Source organism: Amblyraja radiata, chromosome 9 (assembly GCF_010909765.2).
Source record: "Amblyraja radiata isolate CabotCenter1 chromosome 9, sAmbRad1.1.pri, whole genome shotgun sequence".
Classification (NCBI taxonomy): domain Eukaryota; kingdom Metazoa; phylum Chordata; class Chondrichthyes; order Rajiformes; family Rajidae; genus Amblyraja; species Amblyraja radiata.
The window spans coordinates 43107749-43135317 of NC_045964.1; the positions used below are offsets into that span (position 1 = coordinate 43107749).

The following is a 27569-nucleotide window of genomic DNA, read 5'->3' on the forward strand; positions in this document are numbered from 1 at the left end:
AGCTGAAGCTGACTTCAGACATCACAGTCCTGCATCTTCGGGTGCAGATTAGTTCATAGTCACATACACCAGGGTGCAATAGAATTCCTTGTTCACATGAAGCTCGCAGTCTAAAGTGTATATTAATGATTTGAACAACAAAAATACAAATGAGTGCAAAACAGTGGAATGATGCAAGATTGCAGTGTGAACCGAAGATAGTAGTTCCGTTAGATGGCATCCTTGGGACAAGATCACCCTTGTATGAGAACCACTAAGCTTCAGCTAAGGGCATGCGCCAAGAAAATTTGAGCTGAATGGATATTTGCATTTTCTCTCATTAATCATATCTAAATGTAAGACATACCTCATCTACATTTGCATTATCAATCATAATTTATTTTAACACATTCTGAATATCTAATGCCTTCCAAATAACAAAAATCATCTGCCACTGTATTTTTCTACCCCCAATCCGGAAAACCGTTGAATTATTGTTCATGCAAATTTTCCAGTCATCCACAAGACTTAGGATGCCCTATGAAAATGCATTTAATAAGTCACTGTACCTTTTTGAGAGCATTCAGCTGATAACAAACCATATTTTTAGAAAGTATTTTGTATAATTTCCTTGCTTTTGTACTGTATGCCATTTATAAAGCCACATATCCCATCTTTTTTTAACATCCTTTCAATTAGACCTGCCACCTTTCAACAATATATATACTTGGTGTTGATTAAAAAGTATGAACCATTTATTTTATGGTATCTCGTTTTAGTGGAATAAATTATTTCCTATTTCCTTTCATACATTTTTTTTGTATGTGCTCATTTTACTCATCTCAGTTCTCCTGAAGACTGTTACTGTCTTGATTATTTATTACATATTTTCTTAGTTTTGATTACCTGTAAACGTTAAAATATAGTCCTCAGACCCATATGAAAACCGTTAACATTTATTGGAAAGGCTAGTGATAATACAAATCCCAAGTGTGGAAATGTGGCTATTGGCCAAAAGCATTTTGCTTTGCCAATTTAGAACTTGGAATTTAAAATAGACCTTCAGCTCAGTTTGTCTATGCCAACCAAGATGCCCTCATGAGCTAGTCCTTGTGTTTGCCTCATATCCCTTAAACTTTCCTGTCCATGTGCCTGTCCTAATTTATATCCAAGCAGCCACAACTACTTTTATCACACGGTATTTAATTTTACTGAGTTTATTATTTGTAGTATGGTGTTCTTTCTTAAAATCCACATGTGACATACCAGCAATCATTAGAAAAGCCAAAACAGAGTATGCTGTGTTGCTCTCATATCAGAAATTACATAAAAACAAAGACCAATCTTATGCTCAATTAATGCATTTATCAGTTTGTTGGGGAATTATTTGATGTACTTGGAATTACAACTCAGATTAGCCAATGTTGCTTTTTGCAGAGGGAAGAGAACATTTTGAATTCTTCGAGAATCCATGTGATTATCTTAATCCAAATGTATAAAACATTGTCTCCAATAATTTTTTTCACAAAATCACAATGAACTGGTGTCAAACAAAATTTCCTCTTGCCCAGTTATGACAGATTACTGCATCTCTTTCCACCTGCTGTGTTTTATTTCATATTTCCAAGATCAGCTTTTAAAAATTTGTTGTATTTCATGTATTCATTAAAAAATGACATACTTGTATTACCTCCTGTTTAAATTGTAGCTAATATCTGAATACCTTTTTTTTCCTCTATCCTAATTTAAATGTATGGTAAATAGCCCTGTTTTTTGTTTTTGAATTGAACTTTCACTTTCCTAACAGCCCCTCGGCATTTTCGCTAATCAGAATTTGACACGTTCCTAGCTAAGGTGCCATTTGGTACATAAAGTAATGTTGTCTATTCCCAAATCCACATAATTTCTGTAAATAAGTGTTTGCACTCCTGTGAATGAATTAGCGGCATCTTAGTTTCATTCAGAGCCGCATTTGTTGTCTGCAACCTTTATCCATTTTTGCCATTATTCCTTTCATTCACATGGCATAATTTGCTGTGGTTAATTCTGTATCATTTGTCAGCCATCATATCTATCTTTATAATTATAAAACTCTGATCTTGGATGTGTGTATATAATCACTTCTCGAAAAAACAACGCGCTAACGGTAGCATTTTTACATATTTATCCCGTGGAGTCCGAAATCGCCTTATTGAAAAATTCATGCTTTATTTCTCGAGGTGTTAATGAAAATGTTTAAAAAACTTTGGGGGGGGAAACCCAGTGTCTTTCGCTGATGACGTCACAGTGGGTCTGTGTTCCACGCACTGCGGGTGAAGAACGAGCTCTCAGGTCTGTCTCTGGTCGGGTCCCTCTCCCCCCCCCCCTTCTTCCCCCCCCCCCCCCCTTCTTCCCCCCCCCCCCCCCTTCTTCCAATCGGCCCATCAAGTCTACTCCGCCATTCAATCATGGCTGATCTAGCTCTCCCTCCTAACCCCATTCTCCTGCCTTCTCCCCATAACCCCTGACACCCGCAGTAATCAAGATTATTCAACAAACCCATACTAATTCCACTATTATCTTTCCACTAATGAGACAGTAATTGCTCAAAAACTAGATAGGGCTAAAGGGATAGGGATAAACTGCTGCTGTGAAGGCAAAATAAATCTGGTTAACTTAATCACACGTTGAGGAAAGCAGTATTTAAGTATCGCTGCCCTGTATTAGGGGATGAACCATATAGATATATAGATTTAATAGGATGGTGGGAGAATAGAACTGGCTATAACCATTGTTACTGTTAAAATTATTTATCCCGCTTGAGAAAGTAAGTATTTAGGCTTTTATGGCAGATGTCACAATTTAGTTGGCATGTCAGAAATCTTAATTTTTTTTATAGCCACTCAAGGAGCATAGCCATTTCATGAGATGTTCAGAGTTTATAGGAATATTGGATCCAAGCTTTGATTTTGTGGATAAATGTAGTCTGGTTTGTCTAAGCAGCAATTTGTCTTATTGGTTATGCACAGTATTACAATACTCCTTAATTCTGACATGTGTAGGAAGAAGCTGCAGATGCTGGTTCGCACTCTGTCTGAAGATGTCCTGCTAAGTTACTCCAGCATTTTGTGTCTATCTTAATTCTGACATGTTAACGTTGAAACTGATTGCATTTTCCAGCAATATCATTCTATAACATCAAGACCTGTAGCGACAGTAATTGTAGTAAAATTTGAAGTTAAATTCTAATAATGTCTGCTGGTAACTTGAACTGCAAAATTAAGTTTAATTGTTTCTAACCATTCAACTACAAAATTAAATTTAATAAAACTTGTTATGATTGAAGTGCAAAAAAAAAGTGCAAAGATGCAGCTTAAAAGGACTTTGGTTAGGCCACATTTGAAGTATGGCGTGTAGTACTGCTCACCCCATTCCAGGAAAGATGAGGCTTTGAAGAGGGTGCAGAGGTCTATCAGAATGCTGTCCTGATTAGTGGGTGATTAGTTATAACGGAAGGTTGAGCAGACATGGATTGATTGGGTAGACAATTTCTACCTTGTCCCCAGGTTAGAAATATCAAATATTAGAGGACATAGCTTTATGGTGGTATGCAGAGCAAGTTCATCTTTAGATGGCGTGCCTGACACATACCGCCAGGGTTAGTGATGGCAGCAGATACAATTGGGGCATTTAGGAAGCATCTAGATAGGCACATGAATATAGATCAGGGGCCTCCAAACTTTTGTGGGCCGTAGGAAAAAATAAAGAAATGACTGACATGCGCACACACACACGGACTCCCACATACCAAAACACACAGACCCGCACACTGACACTCACACATACAGGCTCTCTCACATTCTCTCCCTCGCACACATACACACGCACTGTGAACATCCCTCAGGCATATTAACAAAGACCCACGCACGCATAATGCTCGCCCATCGGGCACATACACACACAGAGCCGGCTGCCGATCTCCTCAGGGTCGTCAAGAGAGAGGGGGGTAAAGGGAGGGGGAAGACAGAGCTAGGGAGAGAGAGAAAGAGAAAAGAGGGCGGGGGGGGGATTCCCCTGGCCGTGTCGGCGGAGACCCAGTCAAAGGGTCCAGGTCAGTGTGGCACCCCGGAGGGGCGGCTGTTCACGGGTCACCCTCACGGGAGGGAGACCGCTACACACCGACCCTGCTGCCAACTAGCTCACTCCCTCGCTCCACAACTTGTCTTTGCAACACGGGGCCAGCGCCAGAGACCCAGGTTCCATCCTGACTACGGGTGCTGTCTGTACGGAGTTCGTACCTGCGTGGGTTCTCTCTGGGTGCTCTGGTTTCCTCCCACACTCCACGTTTGCAGGTTAATTGAATTTGTACTGAGTGCTTGCAGGATAGTGCTAGTGCGTACGGGCATCGCTTCGATGGGCCTGTTTCCCGTGTTTCATCTCTAAAGCTACGCTACCTCAGAACCCGTTAAATAGTCCGCCGCATGGAGCTTGCTGCAGGCCGGATAAAATCTCGTGGTGGGCCGGATGTGGCCTGCGGGCCATAGTTTGGAGACCCCGGATAATGATCATATGCAGGCAGGTGTGACTGGGGCAACAGTGGTAAAGTTGCTACCTTACAGAGACCTGGGTTCATTCCTAACTATGGCCGCTGTATACAGAGTTTGTACGTTCTCCCTGTGACCACGTGGGCTTTCTCCGGGTGTTCCAGATTCCTCCCACCTTATAAAGATGTACAGTTGTGTAGGTTAATTGGCTTTTGTAAACTGTCCCCATTGTATGGGTGATCGCTGGTTGGTGCAGACTCGGTGGGCCAAGTACCTGTTTCCATGCTGTATTTTTAAAACTAAAATTAAATTAGTTTTGCTTGGCACAGACATCTCACCAGTGCTGTTTTATCATATTAAGCTTAGCCACACTGAACCTACTTTGAATGGAGCAGCCTCAATGTCTGCAATTAAACATATTAAGCAAAACCAATCAAGTCCATGGACTACATTTTATTTTGGTCACAATCTGACCAATAATACTACAGTTTAACAGCAGGAAGTCTCCAGCTTCATTTCTCCAAGGATTTGGTGAAGTTCAAATTTACAAACATGAGAAAACACATCAAACTTGATGCTGCGATTTCAGCTTTTAATAATAAAAAGGCAGGAGGCATTACAAACAGCACTGTATATTAGGAATAATTACATGTTGTCTTCGTCAGATTCATCATCTTCCTCGAGAGATTCCTAAAGAAAAAGCAAAGTCCAATGAGGAAGAGTCCTTCAGAAAAGCTACACCAATTGAAATTTGTAAATATAAGAATTTAATTTACTTTGGCATATTTTTCAGCTTCCTCTTTTACATCTTTAGGTACAAGTACATGTTTGCCATTTGTAACTGCAAAACAAGTGTGAAACATCAGCATTAATGTTAATTTCTAAGCTCAATAAATATGCAGTGGAGTAACAGCTGTAGTTCAACCATCATTGATTTGTGCACTGAGCTATGCCCTGAATCATATTCCATTAAGCAGGTAAATAAGCCAGTACCATGTGAATGAAGTTGATAAACCTGGCTCACAATAGGTTGCAAATCAACTATTTCCATAGATTTGAACATACCACAAGTTTGTCTATTTAGTGTTGTGACAAAAGGTGCTCAAATTACTGGTTCAGATATAAATTTGGAATTGTAACAAAGTCTTAAACTCGGATATAATATGCAGTCACTTCCCACACCTCTGGTTGACAAAATACAAATGCTTAAAGAATGTTTTAAACAGGAGTATTTGATATTAATGTTATTTTGAAGAGGTATTCACAGAATTAAGGAAAATATATTACTTTCTCCAACCCAGCTGAGCTCCAACTCGAAGGATTTATCCTTTACTTCATCGTGGACAATGTAGATTCTGGAGATTAAACAAATACAATAGTTCACCAAATAGGCAATAAATTGGAAAAACACAACATTTAAGAATTCGTCCCGAGGTTGAGTTTTCTCCAGACCTTCTCAAATGCCTTCATCAACTTGAGAGAAAGTATACTGGTAAACTTGTGATTTCATTCAAAGACCCTGGACCACCAGCAGTTGGTACTAGGGCTATGGATTTTCAATCTTGTGCTAATCTTATACTCTTAGTTCTTAAATGTCAATGAGAGATGCACTTGGAAAAGTGTGCAAAAAGTATTAATGTTCTAAGCCAAAAGCACCCCACTGAATTTCTAAACATGTTACCAAGTGCTCCATCTGGTGGACCAGCTAAGCTAAACAATTGCAACAATTAAATTATTTTAGATTTAGCAGTTAAGACTCTAAAAGGCATTATCACACATCTACATTCCCTTTGCGAGTAGCAGTGCAGAATGTCACTACCCTGCTCATTGGGCTGGCAGTAATGCAGGTTAAAAGCAAAACAGAATGCAGAAATCTAATTTACTCATCAGCCTTACCAACTCCCAATTGGGTAGGTAAGGGATTCCAATGCTTACGCTGAGCAGTTTAACCATTTATCTAACCATTGGAAAATACAAAAGAGAAAAGCATGCTGAAAATCTGAAGTGCTTGGTTTACACCTCAGCATGGTTTTAATTTCCACCATTTTCTATTACCATGATCACGAAAAATCTACTTTACAAACATGGAGGCATTGACAAGTCAAGCACTTAATGCACAAGCCTTTTGCCCACAAAGATGCTGTTGAGCCACCTTCATGAATGGGTTCTTCACCGAATTATTTGAGCGGTGATACTTCTAATGCAGTGCAACTGTTGTTAAATTTGTGGTCGAACAAAGCCGCAGGTGCAGTTTGTTACCACCTACAAGTCTGCAAAATGTGAATTAGTTATTATTATGCATCTTGTAAGTTGTACCATTTTTGGTCACTGTACACTGAATGATAGATGTCAGGATGTATGTAGTTCCCATTACTCAGAGCGTACAAATAGGAAATTGGCAGAAAACAAGAGGGAGAAACTGTTTTTAAACACCAAAGTATGTTAACGTTGGGACCAAGGCTTTATAATATTGGATAGGGAATGTGCAGGGTCTGTTTGTGGACGGCTTGAATTGAAACAGTCTGCAAGATGGCAAAGTACAGTGAATGAGGACAAGAAACTGGGAAATTTAGTTTAATATTAAGTGATTTTAGCAGATAGAACGTAGATCAGAATGTGTGCAATTCAAAGAAGCTACAGGAACAAAGGGAGCCAAGTGCATACTGCAGGAAAGTGGAAGGAGATCAGATAATGGTTAATAAAGCATGGAATTGATAAATAGAGATGGAGTTCAAAAAGAGAAGGCAAGGCTGGAACTGTATTGCATTCCAATCACTCACTTAAGGATTGAAGGCTCCAAAACATGATGCAGAAAAGATTTACCAGAAGAGCTCTAGCAATGATTAGTTTCACCTGCAGAAGTTGGATGAGAGTAGTTATTGTGCTATTGGAGCAATGGTTGAAACAAAATGGAAATAATCAATGTTGGTTCAGATAAGAAATACAAGGAAAGTTTTTTTCATTACCAAACAGTTCAGTGAAGGGTAGTGTGGAGATAATAAAAAGCAGTATTGATGAATTCATTAAATATAGGAGATCTTCTGGATTTGTTACAAATTCACTCAAGTAGTTAAGGGGGCATGGATTTGACCTGTATGCTCCACTGGTGGCTGTTGCCTTCTGTGCCAATTTGTCATGCTCCTGTTAATTCACCACTAAGTTATAAGGTTTTTACATACAGAGTTTTTCATTGCATAGAGATATTTTGCCTGAGTAGAATTAAAACCTGTCATCTCTGCTATTAAGCTTTTGCTCACTTTTAAAAAATAATAATCTAGCTCTTATCAGATTATTTGTTCTATTTCAACCAGTACATCGAACCAAACACACTGGGCTATATTATGCAGGTTTTCCAGAAAAGGTCTCATGTTTGAGACATGAACTCAGAGTCTGATATCAAATGGAAAACATCTTCAAAGTAATATTGTCTTGTGTACAAACAAAATTGTAGATTTTAATCCTTTTTGTCGATCTCTCAACAGAAGATTTGATCTAACGTATGAAAAGGAACAAAGTTACACTTAATATGTAAGAAGAAACTGCAGATGCTGGTTTAAACCGAAGATACACACAAAAAGATGGAGTAACTCAGTGGGACAGGCAGCATCTCTGGAGAGAAGAAATGGGTGATGTTTTGGGTCGAGACCCTTCTTCAGACTTGCATATTACACTTAATATGTCAGCTCACACAACACACCAGCAGGTGATATCTGTAGCAGCAGGCAGACGAGCTTCCTCATGCAGCAACAGTTCAAGTAAATAAAAATGTCAATGTATTTCAGCTATTTGTAAAAAAATACTTACATTTTTGCCACTTCTTTAACAACTTCCCTGCATGTCATATCTTTCATCTAAAATGAATCATGAAGAGTGTTTATATATTAGATATTATGTTCTTCAGTACACTCCAAAGCAAGCCCAGTTTTTATCTTAAGCAAGTGATTCAACCAAGACGCAGATTTATTTCATCCTCCATTTTGAAGCCACATTGTTAAATGTTTTTTAATGTAACCTCTGTTTTAATAAAACCTCTAACAGGATGTACACTGGCTTGATGTCGATTTGTAATGAACTATGTGCATGTACAAATACTGCAAAAAAAAAACAGACATGTTTTTTCATAAATATAGTCTTAGTTAAAGGCTGTCTAGACAAGTATTTTTGAAGACCGAGGGATGGAACTCTGTTTCTCTTTACAGGCCACAGTAGATGAATAATCAATCACTCCAGCCTGACAGAAAAACATAATATAACTTAATTACTTTCATGCAAGGCGTATCAGTATTTAAGCACTGGATTTATAGACTATAACATTCCTATGAGTCAAAGATGTGGAAGACTTGTTAATTAACCGTTAACACTTATATAGTACTTACTGCAGATAAATAATATTTTAGTTGTAGTATCTCTCCCAACAGAGTACAACTGAATACAAATTCTGGCACACGTTAAAAGCATTTGAGAATGCAATATGTATGATGACTATCGGCCTCATTGTACGGGTCTGTTCCCTCTGCCTAGAATCATTGCCCAGAGTTCGCCCACGCCCAAAGAAGCTACTGGATCCAAAGAGTTCAACTAGGTGGGCCTTTGTATTGAAAGAAGAATCTAGCTGCCAGCCAGACTAAACTAAAGGTGGAGCTTTGCCAGTTGGAAAAAGTTGGAATTATTTTACTGGGTTTTAAATGCCTTACAGTATCATTTAAAAAATTAAGGGCAATACAAACCTAATGAAAACAATTGAAATGAAAGAATAATTTTAACAAGAAATTTACCCCCAACTTTGCACCTAAATCTTTGATTTCAAACATGGAGTAAAGGGCATCGGGGTCTCAACTGCTGGACCAGGTCAACCAGCGGGCCTGGGCTCCATTGACAGATTTACTTAAGTCCATCACTTAGTCCCAGGTTTTCAGAAACACATAGAAGTCTGAGATTTACTTACTAAGCAATTCATCAGCAAGATCAAGCTCAATACTTAGCATTTTGATTTTTTTAACGTCTACAAGGGCAGGTTCATAGATACAGCAAGAAAACAGGCCTTTCGGCCCACCATTTACATTATTCACAATTTCTTTATTCTGTCCAAATTAACACCACTCAACTATACAATCTACCATAGCTAATTATACTTTTTCCAGCTCTCCCCCTGCAATCAGTTTGAAGAAAGCTCCCGACCCAAATTGTTACCTGTCCATACCCTCAGTAGATGCTGCCTGATCTATCGAGTTAGATTCACTTTGTGAATTGCTCAACCTATTCATTTTTGAGTTATGGGAGGAAACCACAGAAACCCACTTGGTCACCAGGAAAACGTGCAAACTCCACACAGACGGTACTCCGAGTCAGCAGCTTTGCTATCTATTGAGTTCATTCTACCTGATCTCGTCTGACCAAACAATAACAATCATTCCCACGGTTTCAAAAAAATTACATATGCCAGTTATTATACACTCATAATTCCATTTAAAATCTCTAACATACCTGCAGCTTCTCAATTTCTGTTTTTGCTGCTTCTTTAGCTTTTCCAATTGCACACCCCCAGTAACCCTGCAGAAACAATTTGAATATTAGTTACTATATATCAGTTTTCATGCATGGTATCATTAAAAAGGAAACCACAAGGACCAATGATCTTATAATTTCTCAGAACAGTTTAAACCTACCTTAAACATGCAAATTTTAAGTGCTACATCAGGTTAATAAACACCAATCTTTTTAAACCCTAGCTGCATTATTGAATTTGATAACTTTGACTGCTTATAGCATTCAATAATAGCTAAGAAAGTATTACATGGAGTAAAATGTTACCAGTTCAACGGCATAGTGGAGTTAGGTAGGCATACCAGCAATATATCGAAGAACAACAGGTTTGGAGTGAAGTGTATTTCTGTTCATGAAGTCTTCTGCGGACAGTGATCACTGACAAATCCACACCTGACTCCTGAAGAGTGTTTCTGATCTGTCGGACAGGTGTTTGGGTATTTTCTTTATTGTAGAGTGAATTATTCTGTTATCAGCTGTGGAGGTCTTCCTTGGCCTGCCAGTCCCTTTGCGATTAGTAAGCTCACCAGTGCTCTCTTTCTTCTTAATGATGTTCCTAACAGTTTATTTTGGTAAGCCTAAGGTTTGGCTGATGTTTCAACAGTTTTATTCTTGTTTCTCACTCATAATGGCTTCTTTGACTTTTGTTGGCACTACGTTGGTCCTCATATTGATAAACAGCAATAAAAGTTTCCTAAGGCGATGGAAAGACTAGAGCTCTCTTATACCTGCATTAAGGAGGTATTTAAACACCTGTACGGGGTAATTGCTGGTCAGCATAGACTCCGTGGGCCCAAGGGCCTGTTTCCAGATTGTATCTTTAAAGTAAAGATAGAACCGCTTTATCGTGGATATGGATTGGTGCCGCTGCCTCAACTTACAGGAACCCAGGAGATTTCATTCAGACCTTGGGTCCTATCTGTATGCAGATTGTACATTCTCCCCACAACTGCATGATTTGTCAGGTACGCCAATTTCCTTGCAAAGTTATGCAGATCGAGTTAAATTGATTGCCATAAGATTACTCTTAGTGTAGATAAATAACAAATAGGAATCAAGGAGAGTTTAACGGTATGCAAGAAAGAAAGCATTGGAAAGAATCCAATGCACCGATGGGGCTGCTCTACTGGGATCTGGACTGGATCTGATGGGCTGATTTGCCGCCGTCTTTGTCACAATTTGTATACAAATCTGCTAAGCACCCTTTGAAGTTGTAACAGGCAAACAGACAAGGACGATAGCAGTAGATGTCTTCTGATTGATAGGTTGCAACACAGGTGATTGAAGAAAAGTAGTGCATGTGGTATTGAAGATTGGTTAAAGGACAGTATAGTCGGAATAAAGGAGTCATTTTATTCTTGGGAGGCTGTGACTCATGTGTGGTGCAGATGTTAACAATCTGCATCAGTAATCTGGATCAAGGAACCAAATGTAATTTATCCAAGTTGTTTTGCTGATAGCCTGATACTAAGGTGAGCAGTCAGTTACGAGCAACTCAAAAGATTGTAGACAGCCCGAGTGAATGCGCAAGGACATGGCAGATGCCAAGTAACGTGGAGAAAAGACATCTAGTTGGTTTCATAAAATATGACAGTACTTGCTTTTTAATGGTTAGGAAGTGAAAGGTGTTGGTATTTAGAAGAACCTGGATGTCCTTGTATACAAATCACCGAATGTTAGCTTCCAGGTACAAAAAGCAAAAAGGCAAAACACAAAGTAACCCAGCAGGTCAGGCAACATCCGAGAAAGAAATGGAGAGTGACATTTCAAGTCAGGGCCCTTCTCCAGGCTCATGATTCCAGTATCTGCCATTCCTTGCATTTCCATTAATGAGGCAAGCTGTATGTGGACCTTTACAGCAGGAAAAGGTGTGTGCAAGAGTAAATAAATCTTATTGCATTAAATCCATATTTTTTGCAGCTGGAATTGTGTTAAGTGGTCACCTTGAGTAAATGAATATACTTATAACAGAGTGCATTGAAGGTACACCTAATTGTTTCTGCATTTGCAGCTTGCGCTGCAAAGGAGAAATTATCCAAACTGTGTTCATATACTTGAATTTAAAAGAATTGAGACCATCTCTTTGAGACATACCAAAACGTTAGGAGTGATTGTTTCCCTAGACGTTGTCTCAAAAAGGTTGCCATTCTAGACAAAGATAAGAATTTTCTTCCCCATATGGTTGAGCACCTTTGGAATTCTCTATCCAAAAACACCATGAAGGTAGAAGAGAACTAAATTAGTGGTAAATAACTGGACTAACACCTAAATACTACCGCAAAAAATCCAGATGCACCTGTTTAAATCCCACTAAGGCAGCTGAGATGTCGGAAAAAAAACTGCAATTCACCTGGTTTCAATTGCATACAATTACTGGATTGTTAACAATCCATCTGGTTCACTTACATAGTCATACAGTGTGGAAACGGGCCCTTCGGCCCAACTTGCCCTCATCAACCAATATGCCCCATCTACACTAGTCCCACCTGACCGCATTTGGCCCATATCCCACTTAACCTATTTTATCCATGTACATGTGTAAATGTTTCTCAAACGTTACTATACTACCTGCCTCGACTACCTCCTCTGGCAGCATGTTCCAAAGACCCACCACAGTTAATCTAATGGGTTCCCCCTCAGGTTCCTTTTTTCCACTCCTCACCTTAAACCTATGTCCTCTGGTTGTCGATTCCCCTAGTGTAGGCAAAAAGACTGCATTGACACAACCTATTCCTCGCATAGTCTTGTACACCTCTAGAGGGGTCGCAAAGCGTTTTTGAAAGTGAGGGGGCTGAGCGATCACGCGTGTGTGTGATGCCCCTTCCTCACCCTGCGTAACGTGTACGTATTCGCAGCCCCGCGGCCGGCCAAACGTCTCACCTGCCCCCAAGGGGGTCTTGCGCCGGCATGGTATCTGGAGCTGTGGGCAGGTGTCTGGCGTCGAGAGTGTGGCATCGTGGATCCCAGTCTGGGATAGAGGGGAGGGGTGGTCGGGAGCGCTCGGTGGAGGTTGAGGATCGCTCCCGATCTGTAGGGCAGGTATCTGGGTGATAGTGTGTGTTGGCAACCGGGGCACCGGCTCTGGGACACGGGTGGGCAGGATGCTCCGTATCTGAAGGACAGCGGTCTGGGACAATGTCCGGGGTAGCGATATAGAGATCTATATATAGATCATAGAGCTGAGTAGAGATATGGAGCAGTGGGCGAAGCGCTGTGATTAGCCGCCGAGCGCAAGGGAGAGAGGGTGGGCTCATGGGCCCCGAGCGAGAGTCGGCCCAGGGAGGAGGGAGGGAGGGGGGAGAGAGAGAGAGAGAGAGAGAGATATCCCCCCCCCCCACTTTTTGAGTTGGGGATGGCCTGTATTATCCCCCAGTTTTTGGAGGTTGAGCAACAACAACAAATAATTGTGGCACCCACCACCCGCTCGGTCGCTCCCCTCCCTCACCGGGTACCCTCGAGGCCGGTGATCAGTGGTCGCTCAGCCCCCCCCCCCCCCCCCCCTCCTCTCTTTCAAAAACGTTCCGCGGCCCCTGCATCAAGGACGGGTTCGGCAACCTACGGCCCACGGGCCGGATCCGGCCCGTAACCCAAAACCTGGCTCGCAGGTGTCTTTTTTTCCCCAATTGGTTTTCGCAACCTGGGAACTGCAGCCAGTCCTGGGACAAGCGAGCCAACCGGGGAGCTGCAGCCTGGGACCCGGGAACTGCAGCTAGTCCCGGGCTGCTAGATTCTAGGAGCTGGCGGCCTCCAACTAGAATCGACCTTGAGGACACCGGTTACAGAGCCTGTGGACTTACCATCACGTAGCTGGCTGGCTGATACACATCACTCCGGTAGAAACAAAATGCTGGAGTAACTCAACGGGACATGTAGCATCTCTGGAGAGAAGCCAGCTGGTGACGTTTTAGGTCGAGACCCTTCCTGTAGGGTGAATTATTCCAGCATTTTGTGTCTACGTTCAAATTAAACCAACATTTGCAGTTCTTTCCTACACATATCAGTCCAGCCCGCTTTGGTCTTTAGACTACAGCCTTTTACTTTAGAGAGGCAGCTCGGCAACAGGCCCTTCGGCCCACCGTGTCTGCGCCGACCAGCGATCCCCCCGTACAGTAGCCAAAAAAGTGCCCCCCCCCCCCCCCCCCCTCCAGTTCCGCAGCCCATGCTCTATAAGATCACCACTGTGCTCCTGGCCTCCAGTAAAGTCCTAACCCGCTCAACCTCTCCTGTAGCTTAGGCCCTCAAATCCTGGCAACATCCTCATAAATCTTCTCTGCACCCTTCCCAGCTTGACAATAGCTTTCCCATAACATGGTAACCAAAAACAATCTTTAAACAAAGGATATTTATCATCCTTACTTGATCTGGTCTACCTTTGACCACCCACTGCAGTTGAATCTTAACTACCCCCTCGGTTCAGATAAAAAATACCCAAAAGGTCAACATTTTGGGTGGACTAACTACAAATATTGAACCTCTGCCAACGAAATTGCAATATTGTGAAATGGAGAAGTCTAATTATACCCACATTTTATATGACACTAGACCAAGTAGGACCAGTTGGGCCCCGTCCCCCAATGCGGGGGGCGGCGGCACTCACCCCGTAGACAGGTGCCCCCTGGAGCCAATCACCCCCACTATGAAAATTATGGAATTTATGGACGCAATCAATGGTGCCCACGTTGGGGGGGGCGGGCAGCGTGGACTCAACGTGTTGGGGATTGCGGGCACTCTCCCTCTCTCTCTGGAAATGCGACGGGAAGATGTTTATCGCCACCATGGGGAAAATGTGAGTAGGATGTGTGAAAATGGGAAGCGTTTGGAAGAAGATAGGAGGAATTAACCAGATTGACACAGAGACACGTCGTGGGCACATACACAAACAAGACAAAGACTTTTAGTTATGTAGAATATAATGCAAGTCAAACTTGATTTACAAAATACAATACTAAGCACATTCTAAATCAACGTGGAAGGTTACAAAACTTTACCCAAATTGAAAATCCTATTGGGTGTACATTTGACATGTAAAACCACTGTAACATCAAAAAATTGAATTTTCAATATGCGATTAGAGACACTTACATGGGACACTCCTGAAGGATCAATCATGTACATCTGAGCACCATCATCCTTGTCATAAGACCCCATAATAAAACTATATAAAAACAACATTTTTGGAATAAATTTTGGTCAAAGAATTTCAATTTGAATAAATGTAAATGCCTTATAGTTGAAAAATTGTATGTAGAAGAATGTAATTTCCACATTACCCCATTCATCAAGTACGCCACATTTCTAAACAATCTGATAATTTCAAAACAATAAACTGTTGGCACACATTCCCCAATCTTCCCACTCAATGATACAAAAGATGGCTTAGATCAACTGCATAATTATTTAAATCAATGGATAATATCCCATAAAATTACCTGCTTCCAAACGGCCTCACAGCACTATATAACGTGTAAGCGTGGACGTACATTGCTACTCTGTCTGCCAGATGCTTAAAAGAAAGAGAAACGTTTAGTAAAGTTTTAAAGAGTAAATTATCAAGATTTGTAATAACTTTCTAAATCAGTCCAAGTGCATTATAAAAAATAGTAACGGTTGGATTTCTGAAATGATTTTCAAATACTAAGTACAATACAGGGATATTCATTGTGGACTTAAATTACAAGGATAGAAATCCATGCGATTTAAAATAACCAGACAATGGTAATTTGGCCCTTTGTATAGCGATCTAAACTTTATTCCCTACACATCATCTTTTGATTTTAATCCAGCCACTGTCTCCCTTCGTCTCTCGTTGTTTTACTATTCAGAAGTTTTTTCTACTTTATCTAAAGCTGGTCAAGGTTTCTTTGTACACTTCCATTAAACTTGATTCTCCAGACTTATGACTGGAAACTAACACATCCCTGGAACCTGTATAGAATGTATAGAACTACTGCAATTCATTTTTCAATAATGAGTAGATAAGACTTGAAAATATTCCAGCTTCAGTTCAGAGTTAGTAAACTGCAATTAAGTTTGACCCTTCATAACTAGTTAAATGGGTGGCACAGGGGGGTAAGAAATATTTTTAAAGCCAAGATTCATAATTTATCTCTGCTAACTAGCACCCTCAGAGAGAAATGCCTGTAGGTCGATGTACGGCAAACACAGGGCAGCAGTTTCATAACATTGTGGAAAGATAACAGACCACTGCCTCTGGGAGGGTGGGAAGATTAGAGAATTAAGTTCAATAGCCATGAGCATATACCACCAGAGGGAGCACGAACATGGAGATAGAAGGGATTTAATAGAAAATCATACATTCGGTGCAATTTAAAGCATATTTAAGAGAGACATTCCATTAAAAGTTAGCATATTGTTATGCAATATGTTATGCAATTCACACAGGGCAAATTAAGAGTAATTCCAAAATAACACTATGGAATAGATTTCATACCCTCAGTGGAATATCGTATCCATAATTGGACCTAAAGTTGGAAGCTTCTTCTCTTGCAATATCAGTAAGAGATCGTGCATCTGCCAGAAGACCTGCTACTGCCTGTCGGATGAACCAATCATAACACCATTTATTGATTAAGCTTGTATATCAATCAAAATATGGTACACATAACATGATAAATTAACAAAATATTCCATTTAATTTTTCTTAATCAATTTTCCCATGTAATTTAATGTACTAAATTGTTACAAGTATGTTTTTATCTCACGTTTTATCTAACAAATGAACTTTGCCCAATGACAAATATCACCCCTGCGACTGTGCACTTTTGCCAAACTATTGGACTGTTCAACATGCAATGCTGGATGAACAGTAATTTAATCTAGATAAAACAATGGGGTTAGCAAGTACATTTTCAGTCCCCAAGCACCAACTTTGTGTTTTTCCATGGCCAATCTTGTCAAACTGTTGTCATATTTAACCTCTTGTTGAATTTCAAACCTCATCCACTCTGTCACCAAGGCAATTTACTTCCATCTCCATAACACTGTCCAACTTATCCCTACTTCAACTGGAACCGAAACCTTAATTAGTGCCTCAATTGTAACCCTCCTGGTTGGGGCTGCTTTACTCAACTTGAGGTTATTAAAAGCTGTACTGCAAAACTTGTTTAAACACCAGTGAGTTTGGTGATTTTTACAAATGTCTTATTAATTTAAATCCCCATTTATAAATTCCAACATAGTCTTGATCATCCAGCAGCACTTAAAATTGTAGCATCATTAGTGACAATGCATTTTAGCCCATTACTGCAATTCACCATTTCAGCTGCCAATTTTCTTCCTTTAATACATAAAAAACAACCCCGTTGAACAACCATTTAATTATCTGCCTCATCTCTTTGTGACTCGATTACACTTTATTCAATGATATTATGAGACCCGTGGGACATTCTTGCGTTAAAAGTAATCTTTTTTTTAATGGAAGCCCTTTTAAAAATCTTACCATTCCTACATGACGATCAACGTTAAATATCCGCTTGTTAGACCCCTGTTCATATAGTTTAGAAAGAATCAGCTTCTCTACTCCAAAGACGACTCCATCTTTACATCTTATCCCAATGGCTGTGCTGTGCAAACAAAGGAAAACATTAATATTTTTCCTGTCCCATTCAATAGTTAATGTGTCATTTTCATTTGAAAAGGAGAGCCAAATTTTTACTTTAAGATTCTAGCATAGCATTCAAATATTTGTTATTCTTCGTCAAAAAAGTGAAAATCAAAATTGACAACTTTCATCAGGCAGAATGAACACAATGAAAAACACAATCTTCTATCAAGTTTAGAAGTAGCTACAAACTACTTTATCCTATATAGCAAAGTTGGAGACGTGAATTCACTGAGGTTCGTGTTCCTGATTAACAGAATCAGGTTTGGAATGGAATACTTTATTATCACATGTGACAAGCAACAGCGAAAATCTTTTCTTGCACACCCAATGTATACTAATAGCAGGCACCTACGACGCTGAAAAAGTTACAAAGCACGCCAGCTCCTCCCTTTGTTCTCGTTCTCCACCCACCCCACAGCAGTTCCCCCACGCCGGGTCCTCATTGTCCTTTGTTCTCCATCATCCTTTGTTCTCCAACCCTCCCCAATTGTCCATTGTTCTCCCGAGGCCTCGCCGCTGTCGACGCCCCATTTCACGCCTCCATGGTGTCTATCCAGGTCCCAGCCTCGGGCTCTGTCAGCCGCTCCGCAGACCCGGAGTCCGACCTGAGAAGCCCACCTCACAGCAACAATCCTTACAAGGGATCAACAGCCACTTGGAGAACTAATACTTTTGCACTAGTAATCCAACGAAGCATGACACAGAGACACAAGGACACAGCAGATGCTGGGATCTTAAGCAAAACACAAAGTGCTGTAATAACCGAGGAGGTCAGGCAGTATCTGTGGAGAGAATGAACAGACAAAGTTTCAGGTCAGGACCCTTCTTGAACCTGAAGGCTCACCTAACCAATCCTTCTACAAATGCTGCCAGACCCACTGAGTTACTCCTGCACTTTGATTTGCTCATGACCCAGAAATAAGAACAAAACCTGATAACCTTTGGTCAAACTTAGTGTTATTAATTCTCAACAAAAACATTCTGCAATGAATAAGACTTCCTTACCTGCTGTTTTCAACAGCTTTCATTGCATATTCAACCTGGAAAACCCGTCCATCAGGGGAGAACGTTGACGCTGACAAATCATACTGAAAATAAAAAAAACATCTTGTATAGCAAACTATCAAAATTATCTCAAAGATAGACACAAAAAGCTGGAGTAACTCAGCGGGACAAGCAACATTTGTGGTGAGAAGGAATGGGTGATGTTTCGGGTCGAGACCCTTCTTCAGACTGGTTAGGGATAAGGGAAGCAAGAGAAATAGGCGATGTTGTAGCGAGATAAAGAATAAATGAAAGATATGCAAAATTAAAATTATCTCCTCAGGTTAAAGTATTACAAAACATTTATGTGGAATATATAGGGCACCACCAGACTGCACTCACACCATTAAGTCTTCCCTCAGTCAAACCATCTCATCTCAGCATGGCTTCCCACCCAACAAAAGATACAATGCTATTTGCCTCAGTTGTTTAAGTTTGTGGGTGTCACAATTTAGCAACTAAGATACGTCTCCTTTTTCTCTAATGGATTCTAATGAAATGGAAACTTGCACATCCATTTCATCCAATATTTCAGATCACCCATTGCTTTATGAAAAATCCCTAACATCTTGAATCTTTCGGTGCCTAATATGTCCTTTGAGCGCATAAAAATCACAGGTGTGCAAAGCACCAGGTACAAAATGTCATTTGTTTTTAAAATTCTAAAATCCGAGATGTGTTTGTTCATATTTATAATGCTGACCTGCATTGTTGTTTGTAATACTTTCTTCACCTGGATCTATAACTCTTGCATCCCATTTAGTTTCTTATTTCATAAAGATATAGGTATTGTTTGATTAGAAATCTGTATCCAAATTACATAATAGCCTCATATAAACAAACGGTATTGTATTGTATAAAGTTAACCAAGGCCATTTGAAACTATGGCATGCAACAATTTAACTATCCCCCCAAAAGTTTATGTCCCAAGATATTCTGTTATCAATCTGCTTAAAGACTGACTGTTTCCAGAAGATTGGCATTTAGCTGACTGACCCCCTTCTTGAAAATAGGTACACCAGCTAACTGATGAAAACAAAATGCCGCAGTTACTGGAAACCCAAAATAAAACATTAAAGAAAACAAAAATCATGCCAGACAGCATGCGTGATAGTGTCTAAAATTTTAATCAGACATCAGCATGTTTACCAGTCATGGAAGCAGCACAGATTCTGCACAGAAACAGGTTCAGTTTAGTTTATTGTCACGCGTCTCCCATCAGGAAAAAGGTATACAAGTGTGAAAATGCACACCTCCAGATTCAGGGAGAGTTTCTTCAAAGCTGTTATCAGGCAATGAATCATCCTACCATAACCAGAGAGCAGTGCTGACCTAACATCTATCTACCTCTGGTGACCCTCGGACTTTCCTTGATCCGATTGTGGTGGCTTTACCTTGCACTAAACATTATTTCCTTATCATGTATCTATACACTGTAAATGGCTCGATTGTAATCATGTATTGTCTTTCTGTACTGGATAGCACACAAAAGGTTTTCACATGTCAATACACCAAACTGAACTGAACAGACGTCGGGAAAATATTGTTTGTGTAGGCTGCTCTTGCACTCTCCACTTCCTCACCCTCGTTTACTGTCCATAGTCACCGTGACACTCTGTTTTACCATCTGACGGCAAATGAGGTCCCCAGTGCCACTCTCTGTACAGGGAGGTCTTCCCACTTTATGTTAGGGACCTGGGGTACAGAGTGTTGCACAGTGCTTTTTGCTTTTTGAGTCATCTGCCTGCCATTTCTGCGGCCAGGAGGAGTCTGCGGTAGAGTTGCTGCCTTACAGCAAAATGCAGCGCCAGAGACCCAGGTTCGATCCCGACTACGGGTGCTGCCTGCATGGAGTTTGTACGTTACCCCCATGATCTGCGTGGGTTTTCTCCGAGATCTTCGGTTTCATCCCATACTCCAAAGATGTATAGGTTTGTAGGTTAATTGGCTTGATAAAATGTTAAAAAAAAAAAATTTGTCCAGTGCCGAGTGATGCTCTACCTATAGGCTATGGGCCGAGCATCAAAAATGTGTCTAGAAATAGGATTTCGTGACCCAAGTCACCAAACTACATGAAATTTTCACATATTGTGTAAATTTTTTAATATAAATCACCCCTCAAACTCGATATGAAGAGGACTTGCACATTTTTTATTAAATCAGAAAAAAACCGGAAAAATGTCGGGAATTTTTTAGTCCAATCAAAGCACATTTAACATTGAGTTGTCTGCCAGTTGGCCAATCACGCGCTTTGTTTCAGGCAAGCACACAAAATGGCTGAGGGGGCTTCACAGATGCCTGTTTTACTGGAGATTCCGATGTGTTGTTCTGTGGAATAAATGTCGTGGAAACTTGCAGCAGGTTAATTGTATTTAGTGGGAAAAGCATTAAAAAGGCTGAAGTGCTGCGGTGGATTAAAGTGCAAGAAAGCCTTCAAAGTCCCTGCTGATGTGCTGGAACACAAAGAAGGCCCCCATGAATCAACTGTAACTGAAAGGTAAGACTAAAGTCTGAATTTATGAAAATCTATCTGTATGGACTTTAATTAATTTAATATAATGTGAATAAATTCATTCATTCATTCATTCCTTATTCATTCATTCACTCACTCACTCATTCATTCATTCATGAAATTGAGGGCCTAAACTATAACAGTCAATTAAACATTGTCACTAATGCCAGCTTGTTGTAGAGTAATAAGTCTTTAACAAATAACCTCGGAGCTGCCAGCGAAAACTTACCGGGGAAAAGTGCTCCGACCGCGGGGCCTAGGTACTCGCGGTAAAGTGAAGCCGCGGTCTCAATTAATAAGCGGCCGATTCGCGATCGCGGAGCATCTCCGCGGGCCGGGGGGGTGGGGGGGGGAAGGCTGTACATAGTGCCGTCTGTTGCGGTCGTTTTCAGACCCCAATAACGGGAGAAAAACGGAGGGATATTGATCGCTCTTTACCGCGAGTACCTAGGCCCTGCGGTCGGAGCACTTTTTCCCGGTAAGTTTTCGCAGGCAGCTCCGAGATTATTTGTTAAAGCCTTATTACTCTACAACAAGCTGGCATTAGTGAAAATGTTTAATTGACTGTGTTATAGTTTAGGCCCTCAATTAATTGAATGAGTGAGTGAGTGAGTGAGTGAGTGAGTGAGTGAGTGAGTGAGTGAGTGAGTGAGTGAGTGAATAAGGAATGAATTTATTCACATTATAAAATGGTGCAATTAAATTAATTAAAGTCCATACAGATAGATTTTCATAAATGCAGACTTTAGTCTTATCTTTCAGTTAGAGTTGATTCATGGGGGCCTTCTTTGTGTTCCAGCACATCAGCAGGGACTTTGAAGGCTTTCTTGCACTTTAATCCACTTCGCAGCACTTTCTTCAGCCTTTTTAATGCTTTTCCCACTAAATACAATTAACCTGTTGCAAATTTCCACGACATTTATTCCACAGAACAACAAATCGGAATCTCCAGTAAAACAGGCATCTGTGAAGCCCCCTCAGCCATTTTGTGTGCTTGCCTGAAACAAAGCGCGTGATTGGCCAACTGGCAGACAACTCAATGTTAAATGTGCTTTGATTGGACTAAAATATTCCCGACATTTTTCCGGTTTTTCTCTAATTTAATTTAAAAAAATGTGCAAGTCTTCTTCATATCAAGTTTCAGGGGTGATTTATATAATTTTTTTTACACAATATGTGAACATTTCATGTGGTTTGGTGACTTGGGTCACAAAACTGCAGAATAAAGCTCCTCGGCCCACAGCCTACTAGAGCTTTTCAGCATACTACATCCAGAACCACTCACACACACCCCCCCCCTCCCCACCGTCAGTCTAAAGAAGGCTCCTGACCCGAAACATCACCCACCTATGTTTTCCAGCGAAACTGTCTAACACGCCGAGTTAGTCCAAACTGTTGGCAGTGAGCTGGATGCTGCTCTACCTGCACAGCTGCTTCAAACAGGCCAAATTAGGAAAATGCAAAGCCTGGCTTCTTGGACAGGTAAAAATGGGAAGCCTGTATGGAGATGGGTGATGAGACTGAACAACACGCCATGCACAAATATGCTGCAGCTGGAAATAAATAGGATATAGAGTGGAAATCTTAAGACTGTACAGTGGCTGTGAGGAGCAGGTCGATTGGTCTGGTTCGAGGCATCAGTGGATCGGCCACTGGAGGCCCTGCAGCAGCCTGGGGCTTGACTGGAGTGGGGACCACACTACGAGGCCGAGTGCGCCTTGTAAATGGTCCAGGTGAATTTATCAGAAATGGTCCAGGTGAATGAGTGTCGGAGTAACTTCCATCCGGCACTCAAATTCACCTGAACCATTCCCAACATCTCCCTACCGTTTCTAGACCTCACCATCTCCATCGCAGGTAACACACTACTGACCGACATCTACTACAAACCCACTGACTCCCATGGCTATCTGGACTACACTTCTTCCCACCCTGCTTCCTGTAAGGACTCTGTCCCCATCTCCCAATTCCTCCATCTACGCCGCATCTGCACCCAGAAAGAGGTGTTCCAGACCAGGGCATCGGAGATGTCCTCATACTTTAGGGAACGGGGATTCCCCTCTTCGATTATAGATGAGGCTCTCACCAGGGTCTCCTCTATATCCCGCAGCTCCGCTCTCACTCCCCATCCACCTACTCGTAACAAGGACAGAGTCCCCCTTGTCCTCACCTTCCACCTTACCAGCTGTCACATACAACATAATCTTCCGACGTTTTTGCCACCTCCAACCACTGGCCACATCTTCCCATCTCCTCCCCTTTCCGCTTTCAGCAGAAACCGTTCCTTCCGTAACTCCCTGGTCAATCCGTACCTTCCCACCCAAACCCCCCCTCCCCTGGTACTTTCCCTTGCAATCGGAGGAAATGCTACACTTGTCGCTTTACCTCCACCCAAGGACCCAAGCAGTCTTTCCAGGTGAGGCAGAGGCTCACCTGCACGTCCTCCGAACTCATCTACTGCATCCTCTGTTCCAGGTGTCAACCTCTCTACATCGGTGAGACCAAGCACAGGCTTGGCGATCGCTTCGCCCAACACCTCCGCTCAGTTCGCAATAACTAACCTGATCTCTCGGTGGCTCAGCATTTCAACTCCCCCTCCCATTCCGAATCTGACTTTTTTCCTTTGGGCCTCCGCCAATGCCAGAGTGAGGCCCAGCGCAAATTGGAGGAACAGCACCACATATTTCGTTTGGGTAGTTTACACCCCAGCGGTATGAACATAGACTTCTCCAATTTCAGGTAGTCCTTGCTTTCTCCCTCCTTCCCCTCCCCATTCCCAGCTCTCCCACAAGCCTACTGTCTGCGCCTCTTCCTTTCTTTTTCCCGCCCACCCACCCAATCTACCTGCCACTCCACCTTCAGGGAGCCATGGACCTGCACTCCTAGATCCCTCTGCTCCACAACAGTACCCAGAGCCCTACCATTCACTGTGTAGATCCTGCCCATGTTAGACTTCCCAAAATGCAACATCTCACATTTTTCTGCATTAAATTCCATCAACCATTCCTCATTCCTCAGCCAATTGATAAAGATCCTGCTGCAATTTTTCACAACCATCTGCACTATCTGCAAAACCACCCACTTTTGTATCATCTGCAAACATGCTAATCTTACAGCGTATGTTCTGATCCAAATCATTGATATAGATGACAAACAGTAATGGAGCCCAGCATCGAACCCTGAAGCACCACTAGTAACAAGCCTCCAATCCAAGAAGCAACCTTTCACCATTTCCCTTTGCTTCCTTCCATGAAGCCAATAAAGCCAATTTACTACCTATTTTTATGGTGGTTTTGCGACACTGATTGGAATGAAAACCTGAATAGCGTCCAAAACGTGGTGACTTGCACAGATTCAGTGTGGTCTACTATCTTGCAATCTTACAGAAAACCCTTGTTTTAACAGACACCTTTATAACAGTTTTTGATTAAAACGAACGGACCTGCCAATGCCACCCCGCCTCTCAGCCACTTATAGCCCCAGCTTCTGACCCCCAACTCCAGGAGATTGCAGATATTAGTAGTAAGCACAATGTAGTGATTGTGGGAGATTTCAATTTTCCACACATAGACTGGGAAGGGCTGGATGGTTAGGAGATTGTAAAATGTGTGCAGGATAGTTTTTTGCAGCAATACAGAGAGGTACCTACTAGAGATGGGGCAGTGCTGGACCTCCTGTTAGGAAATGAGACGGGTCAGGTGGCGGAGGTATGTGTTGGGGAGCACTTCGGGTCCAGTGATCACAATACCATTTGTTTCAATTTAATTATGGAAAAGGTCAGAACTGGACCAAGCGTTGAGATTTTTGATTGGAGAAAGGCTAACTTTGAGGAGATGCGAAAGGATTTAAAAGGAGTGAATTGGGACATTTTGTTTTATGGGAAGGATGGAGAAGAGAAATGGAGGACATTTAAAGGTGAAATTTTAAGAGTACAGAATCTTTATGTCCCTGTTCGGTTGAAAGGAAATAGTAATAATTGGAAAGAGCCATGGTTTTCAAGGGAAATTGGACACTTGGTTCAGAAAAAGAGAGAGATTTACAATAATTATAGGCAGCATGGAGTAAATGAGGTGCTTGGGGAGTATAAAGAATGTAAAAAGAATCTTAAGAAAGAAATTAGAAAAGCTAAAAGACATGAGGTTGCTTTGGCAAGTAAGGTGAAAGTAAATCCAAAGGGTTTCTACAGCTATATTAATCGCAAAAGGATAACGAGGGATAAAATTGGTCCCTTAGGGAGTCAGAGTGGACAGCTATCTGCAGAGCCAAAAGAGATGGGGGAGATATTGAACAATTTATTTTCTTCGGTATTCACCAAGGAGAAGGATATTGAATTATGTGAGGTATGGGAAACAAGTAGAGTAGCTATGGAAACTAAGGGACAGAAGTTTAGTGGTAACATGAGGGGGAACTTCTTTACTCAGAGAGTGGTAGCTGTGTGGAATGAGCTTCCAGTGAAAGTGGTGGAGGCAGGTTCGATTTTATCATTTAAAAATAAATTGGATAGGTATATGGACAGGAAAGGAATGGAGGGTTATGGTCTGAGTGCAGGTAGATGGGACTAGGTGAGAATAAGTGTTCGGCATGGACTAGAAGGGCCGAGATAGCCTGTTTCCGTGCTGTAATTGTTATATGGTTATATTGATATCAAAAATTAATGTGATCAAATATTTTGCTCATTAGCATCAGTAAATATAGTTACATCTTATTGCTTTAACATATACACAAGCACTAATACAAGAGGAAAAGTGGTAACATAAAGTAGAACATAAAAGGGCTGGTGTAACTCAGTGGCCAGGCAGCATCGGTGGATAACATAGATAGGCAATGTTTCAGGAACATATAAAGTTGGGATGGTTTACATTAAAAATATAATCTGGATGTTAAATTGAACTAGGTGATAAAATATAAATCAACCCATTTGTACAAAAACAAATCTGTCTTTAAGACCTCTGCAAATTTTATCACCCAAGGAAAGCATAAAGTACTGAAACAACTCAGTGGGTCAGGCAGTGGACATGGACAAGCAATGTTCGGATCAGGACCATTCTCATTTTAAAAGCTGGATATCTTCCTGTAATAGGTAGAGACAGAAGGCCTATCCCAGCCGTGTCGTAACAATAACAATATCGCTGCAGCCTGGCAGTGCTTGCGACGCTGGGGACTCGGGTTCGATCCTGGCTGCGGGTCTATGTGCGCACAGCAGGTCCAGTCTCTCCCCCAATCTCCCACTCACATCTCCCCCCTCTCTTTCGCTGTTACACCCCACTCTCCCACTACCTGGCACCCCTCAGATTAAATATATATTTACACATAAATTATGATAAGAATTTATAGTTTATACAGCCAGCTTTTTCTTTATCGCGAATGACCTTTGAAAAATCCCATGATTCGTTGCATTTTTCGGAATACCGAACTCGCTTTTTACACCAGCTTTTTGTGTGTGTTTTAAGAACGTAATCACTCGGTCTATCACTTTAGCTTATATTCACAAACAATAACACAAGAGGAAAATACTGGTAACATAAACTTGGTATACCTACATTTAAACAAAAAATGCATGTGTGTTAAATTGAACCAGGTTATAAAATATGATTTAACCCACGTGGAGTGTACAAAAATAAATCTGTCATTAAACGCTTACGAATTTTTTATTCTATGGATGGATCCCGAACCGAAACGTCACCTATCTATGTCCTCCACAGATGCTGCCTGCGTTCTCCGGCACTTTGTGTGTGTGCGGGGGGGGGGGGTGGTGGAGGGGGGTGGGGGTGGGGAGGGGGGGGGGTGGTGCGAATTTTAAAAGCCGGATATCTTTTTGTGAAGAGCCGGAGCTTTCAGGCCGTCATAAGGCCGCTCAACAATAACTTGCCAGTTAACAGCCATCTCCATGTCCTCACTTTCGCTTTGACGGTGAGCCTGCCGGTGACTCAGCACAGACCAAGTGGTAAAGACGCGGCCGAAGGGAATTACTCGCAGTCAGAATGTACAAGGAGGGCCGGACTCCTGGGCAAGCCAGTACCCGATGCCATGAAGCTACAGAACGAATCCCGATGAAGTCCCCCTCACTCTCTGTACCCCACAACCCGTGGCGCAGCCAGGCCTGCCGCAGGCTCCGGTTACGGCTACCACTCCCCTCACCACGATTGAAAACAAAACCGCCCATATTGCCACACATCTCGAACGTAGAAACCCGCAATCCACGGCACGACTCACCCCAGTACCGATGGAGCTCATTCCGAACCCAAAGAATCAAACCAACGCCGCTCAATCGGTTGCTTTCTTTCCCTGTCCGCCCCGACAGTGACGCACCTTCTGATTGGACGCGAGCCGCAACCAATCAGTG

General features: G+C 41.6%; 1 protein-coding gene and 1 long non-coding RNA gene across 2 annotated transcripts in view; one reads left to right on the forward strand and one right to left on the reverse strand.

The window, feature by feature from the left end:
• The window catches only part of LOC116977024, a 24660-nt gene extending 16118 nt beyond the window's left edge, over positions 1–8542 (forward strand). Inside the window, exon 2 of the long non-coding RNA XR_004413104.1 lies at positions 7985–8542. This is a non-coding gene — a long non-coding RNA (uncharacterized LOC116977024). The remainder of the gene's footprint in view (positions 1–7984) is intronic.
• psma3 (proteasome 20S subunit alpha 3) lies at positions 5074–27569 on the reverse strand. The gene is made up of 11 exons (XM_033027198.1): positions 27440–27569; positions 18676–18758; positions 17506–17629; positions 16498–16599; positions 15476–15549; positions 15129–15201; positions 9987–10052; positions 8307–8353; positions 5790–5857; positions 5279–5343; positions 5074–5192 (listed from the first exon to the last, which is right to left on the reverse strand). Exons 1-11 carry the CDS (start codon positions 27458–27460, stop codon positions 5148–5150), a joined length of 768 nt encoding a protein of 255 aa, XP_032883089.1. The 5' UTR covers positions 27461–27569; the 3' UTR covers positions 5074–5147.

Bases quoted from the DNA above. Each gene is read 5' to 3' on its own strand.
- psma3 (XM_033027198.1), bottom strand. From the start codon at position 27,460: ATGAGCTCCATCGGTACTGGG. The intron at 10,053-15,128 runs GTAAGTGTCTCT...TTGTTTCTGCAG, and splicing joins ATCCTTCAGGAGTGTCCCAT to GGTTACTGGGGGTGTGCAAT. The intron at 5,193-5,278 runs GTAAATTAAATT...CTTTTTCTTTAG, and splicing joins AAGCTGAAAAATATGCCAAA to GAATCTCTCGAGGAAGATGA.